Source organism: Phyllobates terribilis, unplaced genomic scaffold (genome assembly GCF_046119375.1).
Source record: "Phyllobates terribilis strain yellow unplaced genomic scaffold, ASM4611937v1 Scaffold_1__5_contigs__length_1240528914, whole genome shotgun sequence".
NCBI lineage: Eukaryota > Metazoa > Chordata > Amphibia > Anura > Dendrobatidae > Phyllobates > Phyllobates terribilis.
This window is the reverse complement of record NW_027362761.1, coordinates 25,228,593-25,254,964: the sequence shown is the minus strand read 5'-3', so window position 1 is coordinate 25,254,964 and position 26,372 is coordinate 25,228,593. Positions and strand designations below refer to the sequence as shown.

Here is a 26,372-nt window from a genome sequence, read left to right as displayed (position 1 = left end):
AATTCTATTGTGCAGCGTAAGCTTTTCTTAAAGACAACCTGACACATGCTGCCTAATCCGTGGGCAGCAAGTATCAGGCGCTGGTTGTCCGTTCTCAGCCAGGTATGTTTTACATTTAAACACTGTGGCGTTTCATAGAAAAACATACTTTTAATACCCGCCAGGGACCGAGCAGCACCGCAGACTAGTAAGCCAGGCGGGTCCCTGTCAGCTTCTCCACGCCCACTGCCAGTGATTGACAGGTCTCAGCCTATGCACACACGTAGGCAGAGACCTGTTAATCCAGATCATTGGGTAGGAAGACGCTCCCCAAAGAAGAATTTTTTTTATGGACAAACACATCAAGTTTATGCAAAGCCTCAACATTTACAGTGTTCACGTTTTTTTCCTACAGTTCTGCAATTCACTCTGGCATGCTGGATATCAGCTTCTGAGTCAAATGTTTTGCTCACCGAGCCACTTAGTAAACACTTCTGTACTCCCTTTGGAAGTACTCTCTCTTGGATGAAATGCAACCCCACACATTAATGGCCTCAGGATGCTTCACTGTTTCCATGACTCATGGTAGCGCTCATCTTTTCTCCAGACAGTCAGAATGGGGCTTCATCAGAGAAAATAACTTTACCCTAGTCGTCTGCAGTCCAATCCCTGTACTTCCTGCAGAATGTCAGTCTGTCTTTGATGTTTTTCTTGGAGAGAAGTGGATTCTCTGCTGCCCTTCTTGAAACCTCCAAAAGCCTTTGCTTTCATGAGTCCTGTGTCATGCCCACAGTAAAGCATCCTAAGACCATTCATATGTGGGGCTGCTTTTCATCCATGGGAGTGGGCTCACTCACAATTTTACCTAAGGACACTACGATGAACAAGCAATGATATTTAAACCTCTTCCAAGAACAACTTCTGCCAATGATCCAGGAGCAATTGGGTGAACAATGATTTTTCATGCATGATGGATCACCATGTCACAAGGTAAAAGTGATAACCAAGTGGCTCGATGAACAAAACATTGTCATTTTGGGTCCATGGCCAGAAAAGTCCCCAGATCTATCTATCCCAGTCTTCAAAAAGTGGGTGGACAAATACACAGAAATTGTGATAAACTGCAGGCATTGATTAGTCAAGAATGGGTTGTCATCAGTCAGGATTTGGTCCAGACGTTGATATCCAACATGCCAAAGCGAACTGCAAAAGTCTTGAATAAAAAGTCAACACTGTAATGTTGAGTCTTTGCATAAACTTAATGTATTTGTCAATACCAGTGTAAAAACGAATGAAATGCTTATAATTGTACATCAGTATAATAAAAAAAAGTCTGACTAAGGCTGCGTGCCCACTATGCGTTTAACACTTGGTAATACGTGCCCCATGGTCCCCAATGATAATCCGCATGTGCTGTGCACATGCTGCAGAAATTTCCGCTGCAGATTATCATTGCGGAAAAATACGCATGTCCATTAATTTTGCAGACACGCAGCGTAATTGCCGCCATTGACTTGCATTGAATCGCTTAATATCCATGTCAACACATTTGCACAAACGGATATTAAGCAATTCAATGTGCAGATTGTACCTGGGTCTGGAGAAGAGGAGACTCTCCTCCAGACCCTGGTACCATAGTACCTGTAAAAAAAAAAAAAGAATTTAAAATAAACAATAAAGATTATACTTGCCTTCCGATGGCCCCCGGTCTTTTCTCCGCTGCGTCCGGTCTCTTGTACGGCTCGCGGTGGTGTGAGGACCTGCCATGGCGTCATTTAGTCACAAGTAAGTATAATGTTATTTTTTTTGTTTTTTTTTACCATTTTCATTATTTTTTTAGCTATTACTTGGTCACACTATATAGATCCATGCCGGTTGCATGGATTTATATAGTGTGACCAAGTTGTCAAGCACTTTTCCAAGTGATGCTAAAATCGCTTGGAAAAGCGCTTGATAACCCGCATGCGGAAATGCATGCAAAAACGCTTGACAAACGCTTCTACCTGGCAGTAAAAACGCATGTAAAATCTGCATGCGTTTTTCCTGTCAGGGAGATGCGGAAAAAATATGCAGCATTTCTGCATCGTGGGCACATAGCCTAAGGCTGTGTGCCCACGTAGCATTTTTCAAGCGTATATGCTGCGGAATTTCCGCAGCGTAAACGCTTGAAAAACGCATGTATATCCGCACCCCATGGTCCCCAATGGGATTCCGCAAGTTCTATGCACATGCTGCGGATTTTTCCGCAGCGTTTATGCCGCGTTCAAAAATCCGCAGCATGTCATTTAATTTTGCGTTTCCGCAAGCGGAATTGCCTTTGTCCAATGCATAAAAAACGCAAGGCAATTCCGCATGTGGAAAACGCGTGATAAACGCGCGAAAAATGCGCGATAAACGCGTGCGGAATTCCGCATGCGTTTTTCCGGGAGAGGACTTGCATTTATGCAGCAGAAATTTTCTGCTTCATAAATGCAACGTGGGCACATAGCCTAAGATCTAATACTGAAGCAGCAAACTTTGTGAAAACCAAAATTTGTGTCCATCTCAAAACTTTCGGCCATGACTGTATACTGCTTAAGTGACATGCCTGGGTTGTTTTCCATCATGATTTTTTATTTTTGTTTGAAATGGTTTCCCTAATACAGACCTCATTTCCCATGATACCAGAGACTCCTATCCAATGGTTGCCAGTGACATAAGTGACAGAGCTACTGTCTCCTGTATTATACAACAGAGTCTGTGTTTCCTATGTGATGTATATGGCAGAGTCTCATTGTTGTATCCTGTGTGATGTATACAGCAGTGTCTCATTGTATCCTACATGATGAATAGGACAGAGACTCTGTTTATCCTATGTGACATATAGGCCACAGTCTCAGTGTATCCTGCGTTAGGTATATGGACGAGTCTATATACTGAAACTCTGCTGTATACATCACATAGGATACTCTGAAACTCTGGTATCCTGTGTGATGTAGACAACAGGGTCTGTGTATCCTATGTGATTGATACTGCAGAGTCTCAGTTTATAGGATGCACTATGCACTGAGACTCTGCGGTATACATCACATAGGATATGCTGAGACTCTGCGGTATACATCACATAGGATATGCTGAGACTATCCGGTATACATCACATAGGATATGCTGAGACTCTGCGGTATACATCACATAGGATATGCTGAGACTCTGCGGTATACATCACATAGGATATGCTGAGACTCTGCGGTATACATCACATAGGATATGCTGAGACTCTACGGTATACATCACATAGGATATGCTGAGACTCTGCGGTATACATCACATAGGATATGCTGAGACTCTGCGGTATACATCACGTAGGATATGCTGAGACTCTGCGGTAAACATCACGTAGGATATGCTGAGACTCTGCGGTATACATCACGGAGGATATGCTGAGACTCTGTGGTATACATCACGTAGGATATGCTGAGACTCTGTGGTATACATCACGTAGGATATGCTGAGACTCTGTGGTATACATCACGTAGGATATGCTGAGACTCTGCGGTATACATCACGTAGGATATGCTGAGACTCTGCGGTATACATCACGTAGGATATGCTGAGACTCTGCGGTATACATCACGTAGGGTACTCTGAGACTCTGCGGTATACATCACATAGGATATGCTGAGACTCTGCGGTATACATCACATAGGATATGCTGAGACTCTGTGGTATACATCACGTAGGGTACTCGGAGACTCTGCGGCATACATCACGTAGGATATGCTGAGACTCTGCGGTATACATCACGTAGGATATGCTGAGACTCTGCGGTATACATCACGTAGGATATGCTGAGACTCTGCGGTATACATCACATAGGATATGCTGAGACTCTGCGGTATACATCACGTAGGGTACTCTGAGACTCTGCGGTATACATCACGTAGGATATGCTGAGACTCTGTGGTATACATCACGTAGGATATGCTGAGACTGCGGTATACATCACGTAGGATATGCTGAGACTCTGCGGTATACATCACGTAGGTTATGCTGAGACTCTGCGGTATGCATCACGTAGGATATGCTGAGACACTGTGGTATACATCACGTAGGGTATGCTGAGACTCTGGTATACATCACATAGGATATGCTGAGACTCTGCAGTATACATCACATAGGATATGCTGAGACTCTGCGGTATACATCACGTAGGATATGCTGAGACTCTGCGGTATACATCACGTAGGGTACTCTGAGACTATCCGGTATACATCACATAGGATATGCTGAGACTCTGCGGTATACATCACGTAGGATATGCTGAGACTCTGCGGTATACATCACGTAGGATGTGCTGAGACTCTGCGGTATACATCACGTAGGATATGCTGAGACTCTGTGGTATACATCACGTAGGATATGCTGAGACTCTGTGGTATACATCACGTAGGATATGCTGAGACTCTGTGGTATACATCACGTAGGATATGCTGAGACTCTGCAGTATACATCACATAGGATATGCTGAGACTCTGCGGTATACATCACGTAGGATATGCTGAGACTCTGTGGTATACATCACGTAGGGTATGCTGAGACTCTGGTATACATCACATAGGATATGCTGAGACTCTGCAGTATACATCACGTAGGATATGCTGAGACTCTGCGGTATACATCACGTAGGATATGCTGAGACTCTGCGGTATACATCACGTAGGATATGCTGAGACTCTGCAGTATACATCACATAGGATATGCTGAGACTCTGCGGTATACATCACGTAGGATATGCTGAGACTCTGCGGTATACATCACATAGGATATGCTGAGACTCTGCGGTATACATCACGTAGGATATGCTGAGACTCTGTGGTATACATCACGTAGGGTACTCTGAGACTCTGCGGTATACATCACGGAGGATATGCTGAGACTCTGCAGTATACATCACATAGGATATGCTGAGACTCTGCGGTATACATCACGTAGGATATGCTGAGACTCTGTGGTATACATCACGTAGGGTACTCTGAGACTCTGCGGTATACATCACGTAGGATATGCTGAGACTCTGCAGTATACATCACATAGGATATGCTGAGACTCTGCGGTATACATCACGTAGGATATGCTGAGACTCTGCGGTATACATCACGTAGGATATGCTGAGACTCTGCGGTATACATCACATAGGATATGCTGAGACTCTGCGGTATACATCACGTAGGATATGCTGAGACTCTGCAGTATACATCACATAGGATATGCTGAGACTCTGCGGTATACATCACATAGGATATGCTGAGACTCTGCGGTATACATCACGTAGGATATGCTGAGACTCTGCGGTATACATCACATAGGATATGCTGAGACTCTGCGGTATACATCACGTAGGATATGCTGAGACTCTGCGGTATACATCACGTAGGATATGCTGAGACTCTGCGGTATACATCACGTAGGATATGCTGAGACTCTGCGGTATACATCACGTAGGATATGCTGAGACTCTGTGGTATACATCACGTAGGGTACTCTGAGACTCTGCGGTATCATCTCATGTGCCCTGAAAGCAAAAGGATCTGACATTGAAATTCCCAATGGCTTGATTTGTCTCTCCCTGACATTATTTGTTAGGCTCCATTGAAATTAGAGGTTGCAGAAGATTTAAAGTTAATGTGCATGGGGGTCCTTTTATTTATTTATTTACTCACTTATATAGTGCCATTAATTCCACAGCGCTTTACAGACATTGTCCACACTGTCCCCGTTGGGGCTCACAATCTACATTCCCTATCAGTATGTCTTTGGAGTGTGGGAGGAAACCCACACAAACACGGGGAGAACATACAAACTCCATGCATATGTTGTCCTTGGTGGGATTTGAACCTAGGACCCAGTGCTGCAAGGATGCCGTTCTAACCACTGAGCCACCATGCTTTTAATAGCTGTTTGCTGAACACTGAGCCAACAGATATCTTTTCTGGCTCCCACATATACATGAATGTTCAGGTTGGCTCAGTTGGGAGAGTGAATCTGTGGCTGTGATTTATCTCTCAAAAGAACAAAAGTACTAGGAATTTAAATTCAAACTGCTCGATCCTTATCTCTCCCGACATCTTTTATTAACTTTCCCCTGGCAGCATTTGTGGAAAAGTCAGAGGCCTCCATACACATTAAGTGATTAACCAGGCCGAACATTTCGGTGAGACTATTTAATGTGTATAGGGGCCGTTAGTCTGTGTTTCTAAAGTTTTGCGCAGGTATCATTGTTTTTACCTTGTTGTTAACTTTTCAATTCAGGATAAGTTAATGAATCAGATAGCATTAAAGATAATGTTGTGACATACTAAGTCAGGCATGAAGAATGTCTGGTTAAAGTATTTGAAGATGAGAAGTTAGCAACAATTATTAACAGATCATGTATCTTTATGGAAAAATACAATGCATGTTACTAGAACGACTAATTTTGTGTGTGGTGTGTTTTTGTAAGGGTTTGTGTAAGGATATGCTCTTTCATATTCCATAGTTAACTTAGAGGAGCATTTTCAGTAGTGGGGGCATGTTAGTAAAATGCTATGTAATTTATCAATATCTGGGTTGAAATGTAGTTCTGATCTCAAATTTGGGAAACTATAAAGGGAAACTGTCTGCAGTGCTTTAGTGTTCAGCCATATAGGTCAGTGTTCAACACATAAAACAACACTTATATTGTCTCGATCCTTTGCTTATGCAGAGAAATCCATACTTTTATCCATTTGTAAATGCACTTGCGTTGCATGGCTCATCTTCAGTTTTTCACACCCGACGCAAACTTAAGTGATAGGCAGCATAGGACGAGGCTTAAAGAAGAAAAAGGCCAACTGACCCGCACTTCTAGGCGTCCTGAGGCACGGAGCGCAAGGGACTACTTGGTTGAGCAGAAAAATGAAAAACATTCCCGCTTCCAACGCGTACAAAAATTCTTTTTATTATTAAAATAGAAGTTCCATGGACAGAATGGGCATAGCAACGCGTTTCAAATGCAAGCCTGTGTTCTTTGTTAAAGCTAGAACGGAGGATCTGTGATATCAGCTACAGACAACATTCTCCGTTTCACGTATCGATCGAACAGCCGTGTGTGGAGCTGGGTGGGGAGAACTGAAGAGGAGCTGTGGACCACAAGTGCACTTGCAATACTCAGTTCACTTGCAGTAAAGTTTACATATGGATAACAGTACAGATTCTCTGAGATGAAACAACGGATTGCACATTTCCTCAAATTTTTTATGTTGAACTGGACACATGATGTAATAATAGCTGTAGAGCAGAATAAAACATTTTTTTTATTTCACCTTTATGTTGTAGAGAAAATGGCAATCAAAGTATTGGGCCCCTAATGAGTTAAAGGGGTTGTCCACTACTTTATATGGTCCTCCAATGTATTCCCCCAGGGCCCATAAGTGTTTCTCTAAATACCTTGTGGTGCCTTTTCTGCCTGTGAGCGGCGCGATCACTGGCCGCTCACAGGCATCATGTGACCCCCGGCTGCTGCCGGCTCTGACATCCGCTGACGTCACGACAAGTCCAGGCAGCAGCCAAGGGTCCCTCTGCCGCGTTCCACCGGTAGCTGCTGGGTTGTAGGCGGGGTTACCCCACGCGTCACACCCGGCATCCACCGCACGCTCTCCCTCATCATTCACTGGGAAAACGCGCTGTGGATGCTGGGTGTGACGCGTGGGGTAACCCCGTCCACAGCCCATCATCCACCGAGGGGATTGCGTCACTGATGTCACGCCTCACTTGACATGACACCAGTGACGGGTCACGTGATGCCTCTGAGCGGCCAGCGATAGCGCCGCTCAGAGGCAGAAAAGGTACTGCAAGGTATTTACAAAAACACTTCTGGGCCCCGGGGGGATACATTGGGGGGTTAATATAAAGTAGTGGACAACTTCTTTCATTTTCAGTAAGTCCCAAGTGAGTTTTCTCTGATAGTGTTCACTGGGGCGTGTACTTTTTCTCCCTTTATGATACTGATCAATCATAAGCTGGCAACAACACTCCCACAATGGCTTAGAGCAGATTTTTCAGCATGTGAGATGCATGATCGGCCTTAGCTATGTGCGACCGGTGCAGTCGAACAGGGTGCCGGCCGTCAGATTTCAGTGGAGTAGCCGCATGCAAACAATAAGTCTGTCTCTGTCTTGAGCATGTGACTGTGTATATACTGTATAATGTATGTGTAAATAGTAAATGTATATATAATGTGTGTCTATATAATGGTGTATATCTAATGTGAGTGTATAATAATGTAGATACACTGCTCAAAAAAATTAAGGGAACACTCAAATAACACATCCTAGACCTGAATGAATGAAATATTCTCATTGAATACTTTGTTCTTTACAAAGTTGAATGTGCTGACAACAAAATCACACAAAAATCTTCAATGGAAATCAAATTTATTAACCAATGGAGGCCTGGATTTGGAGTCACCCCCAAAATTAAAGTGGAAAAACACACTACGGGCTGATCCAACTTTGATGTAATGTCCTTAAAACAAGTCAAAATGAGGCTCAGTATTGTGTGTGGCCTCCACATGCCTGTATGACCTCCCTACAACGCCTGGGCATGCTCCTGATGAGGTTGCGGATGGTCTCCTGTGGGATCTCCTCCCAGACCTGGACTAAAGCATCCGCCAACTCCTGGACAGTATGTGGTGCAACGTGATATTGGTGGATGGAGCGAGACATGATGTCCCAGATGTGCTCAATCGGATTCAGGTCTGGGGAACGGGCGGGCCAGTCCATAGCTTCAATGCCTTCATCTTGCAGGAACTGCTGACACACTCCAGCCACATGTGGTCTGGCATTGTCCTGCATTAGGAGGAACCCAGGGCCAACCGCACCAGAATATAGTCTCACAAGGGGTCTGAGGATCTCATCTCTGTACCTAATGACAGTCAGGCTACCTCTGGCGAGCACATGGAGGGCTGTGCGGCCCTCCAAAGAAATGCCACCTCACACCATTACTGACCCACTGCCAAACCGGTCATGCTGAAGGATGTTGCAGGCAGCAGATCGCTCTCCACGGCGTCTCCAGACTCTGTCACATGTGCTCACAGATGAAAGCAGGTTCACACTGAAGAGCACAGGGCGCCAGTGGCGTCTTTGCAAATCCTGGTGTTCTGTGGCAAATGCAAAGCGTCCTGCACGGTGTGGGGGTTGTGCTCACAGCCCCATCTGTGGACATCGGGCCCTCATACCACCCTCATGGAGTCTGTTTCTAACCGTTTGTGCAGACACATGCACATTTGTGGCCTGCTGGATGTCATTTGGCAGGGCTCTGGCAGTGCTCCTCCTGTTCCTCCTTGCACAAAGGCGGAGGTAGCGGTCCTGCTGCTGGGTTGTTGCCCTCGTACGGCCCCCTCCATGTCTCCTGGCGTACTGGCTTGTCTCCTGGTAGCGCCTCCAGCCTCTGGACACTACGCTGACAGACACAGCAAACCTTCTTGCCACAGCTCGCCTTGATGTGCCATCCTGGATGAGCTGCACTACCTGAGCAACTTCTGTGGGTTGTAGAGTCCGTCTCATGCTACCACGAGTGTGAAAGCACAACCAACATTCAAAAGTGACCAAAACATCAGCCAGAAAGCATTGGTACTGAGATGTGGTCTGTGGTCCCCACCTGCAGAACCACTCCTTTATTGAGGGTGTCTTGATAATTGCCAATAATTTCCATCTATTGTCTATTCCATTTGCACAACAGCATGTGAAATTGATTGTCAGTCAGTGTTGCTTCCTAAGTGGACAGTTTGATTTCACAGAAGTTTGATTTACTTGGAGTTATATTCTGTTATATGAATGTTCCCTTTATTTATTTGAGCAGTATATATAATGATTGTGTGTGTATACAGTTGAAACCAGAAGTTTACATACACTGTATAAAAAGACACATGCATGTTTTTCTCAATATCTGACATGAAATCAGAATAAAAGTTTCCCGTTTTAGGTCAATTAGGATTACTGTAATTTTTAATATTTGGCAAATGCCAGAATAATAGGAGAGAGAATGTTTTAAGGCATTTTTGTTACTTCCTTAGTGCATGCATGTATACTTCTGGTTTCAAGTCTGTGTGTGTATGTGTATATATATATATAGAGAGAGAGAGAGAGAGAGAGAGAGAGAGAGAGAGAGAGAGAGAGAGAGAGAGAGAGAGAGAGAGAGAGAGAGAGAGAGAGAGAGAGAGAGAGAGAGAGAGAGAGAGAGAGAGAGAGAGACTGTGCAGAATTATTAGGCAAGTTGTATTTTAAGGATTATTTTTATTATTGATCAACAACTATGTTCTCAATCAACCCAAAAGACTCATAAATATCCAAGATTAATATTTTTGGAAGTTGGAATGGTTTTTTTTTTTAGATTTGGCTATCTTAGGCTGTGTGCCCACGATGCGTTTTTTTTTTAAGCGTTTCCGCAGCGGCAAAAACGCTGCAGAAACGCTTAAAAAACGCATGGTAGAAGGCCTGCCATGTTCCCCAATGATAATCCGCATGTGCTGTGCACATGCTGCGGAAATTTCCGCTGCGGATTATCATTGCGGAAAAAAACGCAGCACTACCAATTATTTTGCGGAAGTGCTGCGGTTTTGCCGCCATTGACTTGCATTAGACCGCATGGATTACACATCACTGCATAAGTAGATGCGCATTCCATGCGTTCTAATGTGCGGATGGTACCCAGGTCTAGAGAAGAGGAGACTCTCCTCCGGACCTGGGTACCATTGAAAACTGTAAAAAAAAATATATATATACTTACCTTCTGGCGGCCCGCGGTGCGCTCCTCCTTGCTTGGCAGCAGTTCGCGATGGAATGAAGGACCTGCGCTGACGTCAGTCATGTGACGGGTCACGCGACGCTGACGTCGGCAGGTCCTTAATTCTACCGCTGCCGGCACCCGGGACGGAGGAAATCAAGACTGCGGGGGCCATCGGAGGGTAAGTATACATTTATTTTTTTATTTTTTGACATTCTGTCGGGTCACAGTATATAAATCCATTCCGTTTGCATGAATTTATATAGTGTGACCAAGTTGACAAGCACTTTCCAAGTGATGCTAAAATCGCTTGGAAAGCGCTTGTCAACCTGCATGCGGAAATGCATGTGAAGAACGCTTCACTTCCACTTGTCTCTGGCAGGAAAAACGCATGTACAATCTGCATGCGTTTTTTTCTGCCAGGGAGATGCAGAAACGCTCAGGAAAAAATCCTGAGCAATTCTGCATCGTGGGCACATAGCATTAGGAGGATATCTGTTTGCGCAGGTAACTATTACTGTGCCGAATTATTAGGCAACTTAATAAAAAACAAATATAATCCCATCTCACTTGTTTATTTTCACCAGGTAAACCAATATCAGTGCACAAAATTTAGAAATAAACATTTCTGACATGCAAAAACAAAAAAAATTAGTGATCAATATCGCCACCTTTCTTTATGATGACACTCAGCAGCCTTCCATCCATAGATTCTGTCAGTTGCTTGATCTGTTTTCGATCAAAATTGCGTGCAGCAGCTACCACAGCCTCCCAGACACTGTTCCGAGAGGTGTACTGTTTTCCCTCCCTGTAGATCTCACATTTTATGATGGACCACAGGTTCTCTATGGGGTTCAGATCAGGTGAACAAGGGGGCCATGTCATTATTTTTTCTTCTTTTAGACCTTTACCGGCCAGCCACGCTATGGAGTAGTTGGATGCATGTGATGGAGCATTGTCCTGCATGAAAATCATGTTTTTCTTGAACGATACCGACTTCTTCCTGTACCACTGCTTGAAGAAGTTGTCTTCCAGAAACTGGCGGTAGGACTGGGAGTTGAGCTTCACTCCATCCTCAACCCGAAAAGGTCCCACAAGTTCATCTTTGATGATACCAGCCCATACCAGTACCCCACCTCCACCTTGCTGGCGTCTGAGTCGGAGTGGAGCTCTCTGCCCTTTACTGATCTAGCCTCTGGCCCATCCATCTGGCCCATCAAGAGCCACTCTCATTTCATCAGTCCATAAAACCTTTGAAAAATCAGTCTTAGGCTGAGTTCACACGATGCGTATTTAATGCGTTTCCGCGGCGTTTTTGCAGTTGCGTAAACGCCGCGGAAACGCATTAAAAACTCATGGTAGAAGGGCAGCAATGTTCCCCAATTGAAGTCCGCATGTGCTGTGCCCATGATGCGGATTTTTCCGCAGCGTAAACGCTGCGCTCAAAAATCCGCAGCATGTCAATTAATTTTGCGTAAACGCGGCGTTTTCGCCGCCATTGACTTGCATTAGAACGCGCCAATTCCGCAAGACTGCATTTGTACTTGCGTTATTGGTGCATTCTAATGTGCGGATGGTACCCGGGTATAGAAGAGAGGAGAGTCTCATCCACACCCAGGTACCATTAAAAAAGCTGTAAAACAAGAATAAAATAAAAAATATATACAGTGCCTACAAGTAGTATTCAACCCCCTGCAGATTTAGCTGGTTGACACATACGGAATTAACTTGGCATTGTGACATTTGTACTGTAGATCAGCCTGGAAGTGGGAAATGCACTGCAGCAAATTTTGTTTTTGTTTTTTTTTTTGTTTTTTTTAAAAACGTTAAAAGTTAATTCAGAGTGTCATTTATTATTCAACCCCTCAAACCACAAGAATTCTGTTTGGTCCCCCTAAAGTATTAAGAAGTAGTTCAGGCACCAAGAATAATGAGCTTCACATGTGTGGATTAAAGATCTCTTTTGCCAGCCTTTTTGGCTATTTAAGACCCTCCCCAAACTTGTGAACAGCACTCAAACATGGTCAACATGGGAAAGACAAAGGAGCATTCCAAGGCCATCAGAGACAAGATCGTGGAGGGTCACAAGGCTGGCAAGGGGTACAAAACCCTTTCCAAGGAGTTGGGCCTACCTGTCTCCACTGTTGGGAGCATCATCCGTAAGTGGAAGGCTTATGGAACTACTGTTAGCCTTCCATGGCCTGGACAGCCTTTGAAAGTGTCCTCCCGTGCCGAGGCCAGGCTTGTCCGAAGAGTCAAGGCTAACCCAAGGACAACAAGGAAGGAGCTCCGGGAAGATCTCATGGCAGTGGGGACATTGGTTTCAGTCAATACCATAAGTAACATACTCCACCGCAATGGTCTCCGTTCCAGACGAGCCTGTATGGTACCTTTACTTTCAAAGCGTCATGTCAAGGCTCGTCTACAGTTTGCTCATGATTACTTGGAGGACTCTGAGACAGACTGGTTCAAGGTTCTATGGTCTGATGAGACCAAGATCGAGATCTTTGGTGCCAACCACACACGTGACGTTTGGAGACTGGATGGCACTGCATACGACCCCAAGAATACCATCCCTACAGTCAAGCATGGTGGTGGCAGCATCATGCTGTGGGGCTGTTTCTCAGCCAAGGGGCCTGGCCATCTGGTCCGCATCCATGGGAAGATGGATAGCACGGCCTACCTGGAGATTTTGGCCAAGAACCTCCGCTCCTCCATCAAGGATCTTAAGATGGGTCGTAATTTCATCTTCCAACAAGACAACGACCCAAAGCACACAGCCAAGAAAACCAAGGCCTGGTTCAAGAGGGAAAAAGTCAAGGTGTTGGAGTGGCCTAGTCAGTCTCCTGACCTTAACCCAATTGAAAACTTGTGGAAGGAGCTCAAGAATAAAGTCCACATGAGACACCCAAAGAACCTAGATAACTTGGAGAAGATCTGCATGGAGGAGTGGGCCAAGATAACTCCACAGATCTGTGCCGGCCCGATCAGGTCTTATAAAAGACGATTATTAGCTGTAATTGCAAACAAGGGTTATTCCACAAAATATTAAACATAGGGGTTGTATAATAATTGACCCACACTTTTATGTTTAAAATTTAATAAAATTCAACTGAGCAACATAACTTTTTGGTTTGTAAGATTTATGCTTCTGTTCATAAAACCTACTCTCGTTTGCAGTTTGAAGGCTCTAACTTATTTGCATCTTATCAAACCAGCTAAATCTGCAGGGGGTTGAATACTACTTGTAGGCACTGTATATATACTTACCATCTGTCGGCCCGCGCAGCGCTCCTGCTTGGTTCCCGGCACCTGCAGTGAGTTGAAGGACCTGCGCTGACGTCAGAGTCATGTGACGGGTCACGTCACGTGATGCTGACGTCGGCAGGTCTTTCATTTCAAAGTTGCCGGCAGCCAGGAGAACGGAGTGAGCAGGACAGCGCGGGCCATCGGAGGTAAGTATATACACTCTCTCGGGTCACACTATATAAATCCATGCTGTTTGCATGGATTTATATAGTGTGACCTAGTTGTCAAGCACTTTCCAGGTGATGCTAAAATCGCCTGGAAAGCGCTTGTCAATCCACATGCGGAAACGCATGTGGAAACGCATGTGAATCCGCATGTATTCCGCAGGAAAAACGCATGCACAATCTGCATGCGTTTTTTCTGCCAGGGAGATGCAGAAATTTTCTGCTTCATTTCTGCATCGTGTGCACATACCCTTAAGATATTTCTTGGCCCATTCTTGACGTTTTATCTTATGTTTCTTGTTCAAAGGTGGTCGTTTTTCAGCCTTCCTTAGCTTGGCCATGTCCCTGGTAATTAATCTGGTTAGTCATATTGGACTGCTATTATTTGTACCACTACTGTATGTATGACGTGTTCTATGTGTTAGTGGAACATATATCCTGAATGTAAGTGAATCATGTGCAACTTCTTTGTGTTCTATGAATGTATCCGTTGTAGAAGTGGGGTGTATTTACGGCAGGTCAGTGCTGTGCCTCATTTTTTTTTTTTTTTTTTTTTTTTTTTTAAATCTAAACATTTAAATATATTTAGAATTATGAAGGATATATTATTCTTGTCTCTGAAGGCATCCAATTGGTGTGGAAAGGAGAGGAGCACACAACTTGCACAAAGGTCCTCTGTCATCCATGTATATGATTGTTCCTGGAGTTGGAGGGGTATCATTATATTACAAGAGGTGTCATGCACATAGGAGTACAATCACACACAATCGTAGTTTTAAAATTACACCCCCCATTTCATATACTATGAGGCATTTCTGCCAAAAACTGGAAAAAACAAGTAAAAAGACAAAGGCTGACGGCACTAAAGTGCAATTTTGCACAGGATGCCATTTATTCTATGGCCTGCCCTGGTGAGGTGTAAGGATACAGATTGGATCTCCTGGTTTATCCTCCTGCATAAGTCAGTGTGGGGGAAGGGGCAGCACAACTGAGTTTAACTGTGTCACATTACAAATCCTACTATCAGCTCTCTTCCTTTTATAGTACTGTCAGTGCTGCTATACTGCTCCTCCCCCCAAACTAGCTCATACAAGAGATTAGACTAGGAGATCAGACCTGCATCATTACATCTCAAACACTGAGAGACTTGCTCTAAGCTTATGATTGGTCAGTATCATATAGGTAGATGCCCCCTTGAACACTTTCACTTAATCGTAAAAAAAGAAACATATTTAACGGAGTTACTTCATGTTATTTTTTACTTTAGAACTTTTAAATGGTGACTGTCTTTTCAAAATACTTGGCCCCAATTTATCAGTTTTTGCCAAGATTCTGGCGTAAAATGAGTTGAAATGTTGCAAAAATCTGTAACTCTAGGCATTTTAACCCCAGTCTTGGCTGTCTCCACCAACTGTTTGGAAAGTAGGTAGACCTTAGCTTACAAGTGGGCATCATTATTTATGCTATAAAAGTGGTGTAAATGAAGACAGAAATGTACTCAAGTTGCTGTCTGGAGTATATTTCTTACTGCGGTGCACGGCTGCTGTTAGATGCGCTAAATTCATTTAGAGGCGCACTCCTTTTTTAATTCATTTTTCACCTTACTCAGCATACTCTTCATCTTGACAGGCCTACAAATCACCAGTCATGATGAATCAGGGCCTTGGGCTTTTCTGGTAGGCAATGCCATGACTAAGAAAATTGCATAGTTCTTTATTTACCCAGATTATGTTTTCAGGTGTCTTCCTTCTGTCTACCTTGCTGTCCAATGCCTGTTGTCAAGTGTAATCTGTCCCTAGCAGCAAAGACATGAAGACGTGGCTGGGTCTTTGTATCTCTGCTCCTGCTCTTTTAAAACTGCATACAGGCATTACATAGAGGTGGGCTTTGAGTGTCTAACAGCCAAGCCATTGGATGCATGTTGGAAAGTGTTTAATCAGGATGTGAACATCATCGTTCGCTGTCTACCTGATTTATATAAATGTATACATATGCTATATATGATTGCTTTTTTTCCAGTAAAATCCAGAAATTACACCGAATTACTGCTTGTGTCTACAGCATATTCTCTGCACTATCAGAAGTGTGACCAATTGGAGAAATACATTGTGTTTTGTTTTATTAGATTTAGGCCTCACTTAGTAACCAGCTGGTGTTATTTGTCTGCAGTCCTCACCTACTGAAAAAGCCTTGGCTAATCAGTTTCTTGCTCCGGGGCGCACACCTACAATCAGCAAGGAGCGTACACCAGTGACCAAGACTGTCCATCTTCAGACACAAGCACGTTACACTGGGGAGATGAGGAACGAGCTGTTGGAAAAGGTAAGTGCTGGGAGGCTAATAGCAATGGCTGATCACAGGAAGCATCTTGTAAACACGCAGCAGCAATACAGAGTGTTTAGCCCTCAACACCTATAATTACCTGTGTGTGCTGCGCCATCCATCTGGATAATCTCGGCCTAATCTCATTTCTTGGTGTGATGTCTTTTTTCTTCATCAATTTAACAATATAAATACAAACTCATTAGATCAGCATGTTCACCTGCAGTCACATTTTGCAAGCTTTGCCTTAGTCTGCACAGAAACCAAGTACCCAGGAGTGTCATTTTCAGAACATTGGCATTGTAAATGGGTGTATGTATGTTTATTATTTATCACATCTTATTCTGCGGCATCAATCCAACTACTTCCTTCTGGGATGTGGGGGTAAATCAAGGTGGCCAAAACCACAAAGCTTTATTTACCCACCGGCGCTTGCCATTGCAGTGTCACAATGTGACTATATGCATCACCCTTACATTTTTGCCTGTTGTGAAGTACAACTTTATTTACCTCGTAAGGGTGATCCATTTTAGGACCATGTGTGGCGTTTTTTATTTTTACAACACTTCATTCCAAAAGTTAAGCCCCCCCCCAGTCATTCATCAACATGTGTCTGACAGCTTCTCTTTATAATTTCTATGTATACCTATGGTTCTTGTTGTGATTGCATACCAAGTATTCCAAATCATTATGTACTTATTACCTATAACAGACTTGGTGCCTTTATTAAACCACCTACTTCTATGGTGTCAGGTGTTATTGGAATGTGCACATTGTAGAATCAGACCAAGAGCAGCAAAACCACAACCACACATGAAAACAAGGAGTAAAACACGGGTGAAACAGACCAGAATATATATTAAAGGGAATCTTTCAATTTATTTGTTCAATTCATGTTGCTCAAACCATTGGCAGCATGAATCATACCCTGGCTGCAGGATTGCAGCCAGGTATGTTATTGCATTAGTTTGAAGTGCCAAGAATTACCAATTCAGAGGAAATTCAGAAACCTGCATATTATCAGAACATCAGATAACAGCCCTCTTAAATGATGCACAGACATCAATTAGCTGACACATCTCAACATCAACTTTCCAGAGAAGAAGCTGCGAGAAGCAAGCCTTTATGGCCTTGTTGCTGCAAAGAATCCACTACTGAGAACCACAAACAAGAAGAGACTTAATTGGGCCAAGCAACACAAGGACTGGACATTAGATCAGTGGAAATCTGTTCGGTGGTCTGAAGTAGTGATGAGCGAGCATGCTCGTTACTCGAGATTTACGAGCATGCTCCGGTGGTTTCCGAGTATCTTCGGCGTGCTCGAATGTTATGTTAGAGTCACTTTGTGTGCATGATTTGCAACTGACAGCTTTAATACATGTGAGGAATGCCTGTTTGTTAGGCATTCCTCATGTATTAAAGCTGTCAAACAGTCGCAAATCATGCGCACAGAGTGACTCAAACATAACATTCGAGCACGCCGCAAATACTCTGCGAGCACCTGAGAATGCTCGCCGAGAGGGTTAACAGAACACGCTTGCTCATCACTAGTGTGAAGTCAAAATTTTAGATTTTTGGAACTAACTGCCATGTCTTTGTGAGATGTAGAAAAGGTGATCGGATAGTTTTTTCATTTCTCGTGCTCACTGTTAAGCATGGAGGGGGAGGTTTGATAGTGTGGGGGGCTTTACTGATGATACTGTTGGTGATTTAGTCCAGTTTCAAGACACACTTCCCCAGCATTATGCAATGACATGCCATTCCATCTGGTTTGCACTTAGTGACCATCATTTGGTTTGAAACAGGACAATGACACAAAACACAGGATATGTGAGGGCTATGTGACCAAGAAGGACAGGGACGGAGAGTTGTGTTAGATGACCTTAGAAGAAAAGGGTCCTGGCCCTCACGTGTAGCGAGTCAATCATTTATTCACATCAGCGAAACGTTTCAGCTCCACCAGAGCCTTGGTCAGTTGTGTATCACACAATTGACAAAGGCTCTGGTGGAGCTGAAACGTTTTGATGATGTGAATAAATGATTGACTTGCTACACGTGAGGGCCGGGACCCTTTTCTTCTTTGGTATGTTGCCTTTCCACGTGCACCACTGAAAGAATACGAACAGCTACGGAGTGTCGACTATTATTTCACTTTATAAGTGTTAGATGACCTGGCCTTCAAAGTCACCCAACCTCATCTCAATTGAGGTACCAGAAAACCCAGCAGAGCTTCAAATAGAGGGTGCCAGCAGCCTCCAGCTTCTCCCAGAAAAGCAGTGCTAATATGGGGATGTAAACCAATGTTTGGACACACTGATGATTTTTCTTGAAGAGCACATGGACTGACTGCTATCCCTAGTCCTTGTTTGTGTCCTGTTTGCCCAAGCAAGGCAGGCTTATCTTTTATATTTTTGGAGGATACCTGCACTACTTCTGGAAGCAGATGTTCCAACAGTGGGTGCACAAAATATTTTTCCTCTAACTTTCTCTATACCTGTGGGTGTACTCTGAAGTATTCTTGCACAACTTAAGCATTTTCATTTCATACCTTGCGCTCTTACTGCACAGACACTGGCAAAATGAAAACGGATTGTGTCATCAGAAAATTACTTTCTTTGAATTAATAATTTTTTTAAACTGATTTATTTTCTGTGTTTTTATGTTTTGGATTTTTTATAAGTTTTTTTTTCCATTTTCCATATCACTGTCTAGAGTAAAAAAAAATATCTTCAAATCACAATTTTTCTCTAGCCATTAAACCTAATAGTGAGCTGTTATTTCCTGTTCTGTGGATATCACTTTTCAAAAATTATGTTATCCATCATATGGAGGATGACAAAAAAATAACACCTACATATACAGTGCTTAGCATCAATGAATACACCCCCTTTTGAAAATTATTTTAATCAATATCTAACTGAAAACAACCATTTCCAAAATTTTGACAAGATTGAGTTTCATAAAACATTTTTTAAACCGATACCTATTCTACAAATAATGCATGGCCCAATGTGCTGCATAAAAATAAAAAATATATATTCTTATCTTCTGAACTCTCTTCCCTTCTGAGCCCCGTGTCCCCTGTCTGTCTTGTGACACACACAATATTTTGTGTGACTGCTGCAGCCAATCAGTGGCTGTTAATCCGCTGTGGTCTTCACAATTCTGCCAGTGCTAAAGACCACCTTTTTGTGTTTAATAATATGGACAAAAAAATATGGGAAGTTTCCGAACTACAGATGAATTATACTTCACATACAGTATGTGTGAACTAACTGAACTCAAGTCTTCACCAGGTCATCATGACTTTTGACTGTTCACCAGTGACATAGAGGAAGGGAGTTTTCCCACCACAGGAAAGCAAAACATAATGGATGTTGCAAAACATAGCGTAATTAGCTTAAAATAAAAAATGTAACTACATACTTTGATGCAATAAGTTCATATTTAACATTTGAAAACTATATAATAGATATGTAGTTATACCTAAGGTTTTATGTAATGATTATGTTTAATATGATTATATAAGCTAGATTTTTAGCAGAATACACCTAACTTTTGATTTTAGGAATGAAATTATCCCTTTCTGCTGAGCCCTATTTTAAATGGATGGTGAATAACTTTTGATTCTGGGAATTTGCTTTTTAATGGATACCTGACAATATGTACATATGTGACTCCATTTGTGTCTACTTATCAGAGTTAATAAACCTCTCCCAACTATTGCTGTATATAGTCACACAAGGCTGCTGTTAAGCGAGCAGGGCTGTGGAGTCGGTGTCCATTTTGTTGGAGTCGGTATAAAATGGACTGACTCTTAAAATATAATAATTAATTGGGTACAGTAGTTCAATGCAGGATGTGCTGGAAATGTTTCCATAAGAATTTGAGAAAAAAAGATGGAAAAAAAAAAACCCCTCAAAATTATCAGCCTGCAAACAATAAAGTTAGGGTTCTACAGTCCTCCAATAATTTACTTAAGCATATTCTTATTGAGTAATATTAAAACAATGATCACAAGTTAAAAACAGTCAGATTTTCTTAGTATTGTACAAGTGAGAGAATCTATGGCAATTTCTGATGCCTTGATGATACTTCCATCACCTGTGCAATACTCAGGAAATCCTGAAAACATGACGTGTTGGGGGCCATGAGGAATGGCGTTTGGGAAACACTGTTCTAAAGGATTGTCCCACTTGTTATAACATGATTATATTTAGGGATTATTTATCACACAAAGTTTAGTTTAATAGAAATCACAGTCCAATTCACTGAACAAAATTGAATATCTCTAAATTATGATTTCATGGAGTGCACCAAGTAACATTGTGTGGCCACTTAGACAAGAAGCTGCATAAGTAATCATGGCTATGCATGACAGCATCACTAAGCAGTTAAACCTATCGCATGGAATAGAAAATATAAAGGGTTAAACATAAGAAAGTGCCCATGCTATTCCCAAAATATTGTCCCTGATGCGTGTTTCTCTTGAGCTTTCTAGAGGGCTACACATTAATTCTATGCTGCCCAGGTTATATAGTGTCTTGTCAGGGGTTTCATCACGGACATGCGCTTACCACATGAGAAGCCTTCAGAGGAGCGTCTGGATCGCAGCGCGCGTGCACGTGCTGACCGAATGCTTTTTGAAGTCCCTGGGAAGGAGCTATATTGAATTTATTATTCCTAAATGTCTACCATCTTATGGCTACAATTCTAGAAGAGCAGAGCCAAACAGTGAAAATAATGACAAAGTACTAAGGGGAAAATTTTAAATGAAATTAGAGTGAGTGTGAAATATATATTAAATAATTTATCAATCTAAAGTGCTTTAGTGCCAATAATAAGAATTACTAATACATTACAAAAAATCTAAGGTGCTGATAGTGATAAAATGGCAAAAATATCAATTTGAACTCAATGTAACAATGTGATATAAATTAGTTCATAAATTGCAATTCATAAATGATTTTATATATACTGTGTATATATGTATTTGTTTCTTCATACTATGTGTAATTAAAATGTATTCCACTCCAAGATTTTTTCCTTCACAAAGGACTTCCACTTCAACAGACATAAATTTTGACAGAGAATTAGTCCTCTGATACAAAACTAAAATTAAACAAGACATGAAATGAAAATCTGAAAACAGAAACCATGTCTTAGATTAATCTTACAGGATTGTGGTGAAACTCCATTTTTCATTGTGCCCATTTGGTACCATAGTACCAAGAGTTACGTTGCATCAGCTCTCGAATTGTCCCAGACTTTCTCATATACTCCCCACCTCCCCTGCTCCCAATGCCACAATAGATTCGATAAGTGCCTCAAATCTTGAAACATTTAGGATCACAGCCATGAAAATCTGGAAGCGTTTGGGCAAGGTCTTTAATGTTGATACCTTTTCTACATTCTTTGCATTCATAGTATCTTGCACGTGCTCTCTAATGCAAACACGTAATTGTGAGGAAATCGGTCCCATATAAATCTTTGATTATGAACATAATAGATGCCAAAAGTGGTGCTGCATGAGCTATAACTTGTCATTTTATATTGTTTATTACTATCTGCTGATTAAAAGTATGTGCTTCAATGCTGTTATTACAAGCTAGGCAACTGTGGTAACAACCCCATTGTGGTCCCTTGTTAGTCACTCGGTTAAGTGGTTTGTTACCTTAGCCACATAGTGGCTTTTCATCAGAATATCTTTTACATATTTACTCTTCTTTGTAGCCATTAGGGATATGTTAGAAAGACTTAATACTTATGTAGGGCGGGTCTTTAGAGTGGACCAATGTTTATTTCCTGTTTTGCGGATCCTTGTCCATTGATTCTTGTAGGTAGATCTAAATCTCGTTGATGTAACTATCATTTATCCCCTAGGGGTAGTTTTGCCTCTTGTATCCATTTTTACTACTCCGATGACTGTTACCCCTAGTTCTGGATCTCTGTCAAACACGTGCCTGTTGTTCAAATCTGTCTTCACTGAAGAATTGATCAACTGGGACGACATTTATAGTAGAATGTGTGGAGCGAGGAGGCATAATATGAGTTGACAGATGTACTTTTACTATAAACAGCAGTATGAATCATGCCTTCACTCCCCACCGCCAATTGATTATTTAAAAATTCTATCCTGTCTTTATATGATTTTTGAAGTCAAATTGATATTAAAGAAGCAAAATGATTTTTTAAGTCAAATTGATATTAAAGAAGCAATCCCATCAAAGTTTTTATCCTCTTAATATATTGCAGTCATCATATTATATTGCACTGTGTACTTACAATTGCTCATTTTGCCTTTCTACCCAGCTAATTCTTCTCTTTTCTCTGCATTATGTAGAAACAGGAAGTCTCTTGTCCCTGCAAAGCCCCCCCCCCCCCTGCTTTGGACTTTCGCAGTGACTGAGTCATACAGGGAAAACTGACCTCCTGTTTCTACATAGAGCTTAGAAGGATTCAGCTAGTCAGTATTAAATCACGTGATGTCATAGACCTAATGGAAAAGAGAAGAATTATCTGGGTAGAAGTGAAAAATGAGCAATTGTAAGGACACAGTGCCATATAATATGATTATTGCAATCTTTGTAAGAGGATACAAATTTTGATGGGAGGAGGAGTGCTTGCTTAAAAGGATTTTGAATCAAGTTGTTCTTGAATGAACATAAATCAACTCGTGTTCCTGACAAATTATTAAAAGATCGTCAATATATCTAAATTATCACTCCACATGCTCCGCAGCCAAGCCAAGGCGCCATCACCATGGAAAATCCACCTCTCCCAAAATTAAGGAAAAGGTTGGCGTATGCCCAGACCGCAGCCACGTTTCTGAAAAAAAAAATTGTCTTTGAAATCAAAAAAATGATGTGCAAGAATGAGGGTATCATTATTTACAACTGGGTCATGTCATTATTAATCTTTTCAGCTTCCGAGGCACACTTCATATGTCCAGAAGTCAAGAAAACTGCTTCTTCACTTCTGGACATGCGCAATGCTCCTCTGAAGCTGGGAAGTGAACACGCAGCTTCAAAGCACAATGACGTGGGCAAAGAAAATCCGGGCGCAGGCTAGAGATTTGCAAAGAGATAACGATAGTCAACTCTTGCAAATCATGTTTACACACCCACAGGGGCGTGATGGCATGATGAGAGGGATAAATAGTGTGGCGAAATAAACGCCCCCTGGACTAGTCAAAAGGCTAATTTGCATATGAAAATGGAAGTTTATAAAGACTTTTTTTTTTTTAACGTGTTAAAGGGCTAGTTCCACAGGGTATTTAGCAAGAAATATACAATTGCTGATGGGTTGGAGGGCATGGGAGACCTGTCATTTAAATAGTTGCATTTTTGGTTACTAGGTCTGTGAGGTGACTGTATATCCAGAAGGGTTTATTTAAAATAGAAAGGCAATCTTGTTCAAGAGGTGTAATAAGTATAGTGGGGTGTGTATGTGCTTTCTGTATTATGTTATCGGGTCCTATTTACGGCGACTACTTTGATAAATGCCTTGTCTCATATTTGCACAGCATTGTATCATTCTATTTAGTCTTTGTAAACCAATAAAATAGTTGTTATGAACATGATTCCACATCCTAATCAAGGTCAAGATAGCTGTTTGTTAACAGAAATTAATTGAAAAGTCTTTTTTCCCATAACTAAACACATTTTTTGTAACACTTCTGTCATACAGCCTTGAACGGCAGGCAAGGTCTTGTACTTGCCTTGGGGATGTTTGTAGACTGAAGTATGTGCAGCAACTGAAAAAGTTTTTAATTCTAGAAAAAGAACATTGGTCCTTGTGAAGAAAAAAAAAAGAAAAATCTTGTTGGCCATACCAACCAATCTGATCAAAAATATAGACTTTTCTGAGAGTTTCTCTTTTTAAAGGAAATCTATCAGCAGGTTTTTGCTATGTAATTTGAGAACAGCATGATGTAGAGGCTGAGAGCCTGACTCCAGTGATGTTTTACTTATTATATTTTGTGCTGTTGTTTTCAAACCTTTCAGCAGGTTATCATCACTACAGGACTAGCTGTCTCGTGCCATGTAGTCATCCTGCTCTTTGGTACTCCGCCCCACCACTGATTAGCAGCTTTGTCAGTGTTCTCCGCCCCTCACTGATTAGCAGCTTTCTGTCAGTGTACTCCGCCCCACCACTGATTAGCAGCTTTGTCAGTGTACTCCGCCCCTCACTGATTAGCAGCTTTCTGTCAGTGTACTCCGCCCCACCACTGATTAGCAGCTTTCTGTCAGTGTACTCCGCCCCACCACTGATTAGCAGCTTTCTGTCAGTGTACTCCGCCCCTCACTGATTAGCAGCTTTCTGTCAGTGTACTCCGCCCCTCACTGATTAGCAGCTTTCTGTCAGTGTACTCTGCCCCACCACTGATTAGCAGCTTTCTGTCAGTGTACTCCGCCCCACCACTGATTAGCAGCTTTCTGTCAGTGTACTCCGCCCCTCACTGATTAGCAGCTTTCTGTCAGTGTACTCCGCCCCACCACTGATTAGCAGCTTTCTGTCAGTGTACTCCGCCCCACCACTGATTAGCAGCTTTCTGTCAGTGTACTCCGCCCCACCACTGATTAGCAGCTTTCTGTCAGTGTACTCCGCCCCTCACTGATTAGCAGCTTTCTGTCAGTGTACTCCGCCCCTCAATGATTAGCAGCTTTCTGTCAGTGTACTCACCCCCACCACTGATTAGCAGCTTTCTGTCAGTGTACTCCGCCCCTCAATGATTAGCAGCTTTCTGTCAGTGTACTCCGCCCCACCACTGATTAGCAGCTTTCTGTCAGTGTACTCCGCCCCACCACTGATTAGCAGCTTTCTGTCAGTGTACTCCGCCCCTCACTGATTAGCAGCTTTCTGTCAGTGTACTCCGCCCCACCACTGATTAGCAGCTTTCTGTCAATGTACAGTATGCACAAAAAGTTACCGTTCATCAGAGCACTGCTTCATCTGCAGCAGAGAAAACTGATTTAATCACAATTGCTGCACCCAGTACACTTAGTGACACATCGCTCTAGTCAGGGTCTCTGCCCCTACATCGTGCTGCTCTTTTATGAGGTAGAAAAACCTGGTGACAGATTTAAGCTTTAGACCCTTGTTCTTTTGTCTAAGTTGTGTTGCCCAATCTCCATTTCACTATTGGCAGTCGGTAATACTCACGTAGATGTGTATTGTGTATTACAAGGCCATATGTGGCAGAAAATACTCTTTGGGGATTCTGTCATGGGTCCGCAACGAAATCCATATGTATTACATGCGGATTTCACTCTCTGCACTGCAAGTGGTTACATCTGACTCGCCTCCAGGCCCGTGGGGTACTCGGCAGCCGGGCCTTTTGGCTGCTTTTGGGGGAGATCACGGTGGCTGGCCCGGTCCGTGACCCAGGGCAGTCAGTGCAAAAAAGGGATATTTATAGGGGATTTGTCGTGACGACACCTGTGGTGTCTGGTGAGGATCACCAGCGCTGCGGCAGTCCTCTGAGGCAGATGATAGGGCAGCTTAAGATGGAACGGCTCCCCACAGGTGGAGCAGGCCTCAGGGCAGCGTAGAAGAGAATGGAGGAGGTGCGCTGGGCGTTGTAGTGCAGGGAGGGAAAAGGTACCGGCGAAATGAAGGAGCGGAGGAAGTTCAGTGCAGTCATCCGAGTTTACTCACAGTTCTGTTCAAGTTCCCCAGGTTCACAGTACTGGTGCAAGCCTCCCGCGTCACACTGCGTTCACCGGACAGGGGTTCAGTCCTTCCTCAGGCAGCTCGGGTGTACCTGGCAGAACCCCACTTTCATATGTACCTTCCTAGACCGACTTCACGGTGGGT

At 42.7% G+C, this 26,372-nt stretch overlaps 1 protein-coding gene across 1 annotated transcript in view; it reads left to right on the top strand.

The window, feature by feature from the left end:
- The window catches only part of USE1 (unconventional SNARE in the ER 1), a 111,950-nt gene that overhangs the window by 57,144 nt on the left and 28,434 nt on the right, over window positions 1–26,372 (top strand). The window contains exon 4 of the mRNA XM_073659951.1: window positions 16,401–16,553. Coding sequence (XP_073516052.1) covers window positions 16,401–16,553 — 153 coding nt within the window. The remainder of the gene's footprint in view (window positions 1–16,400; window positions 16,554–26,372) is intronic.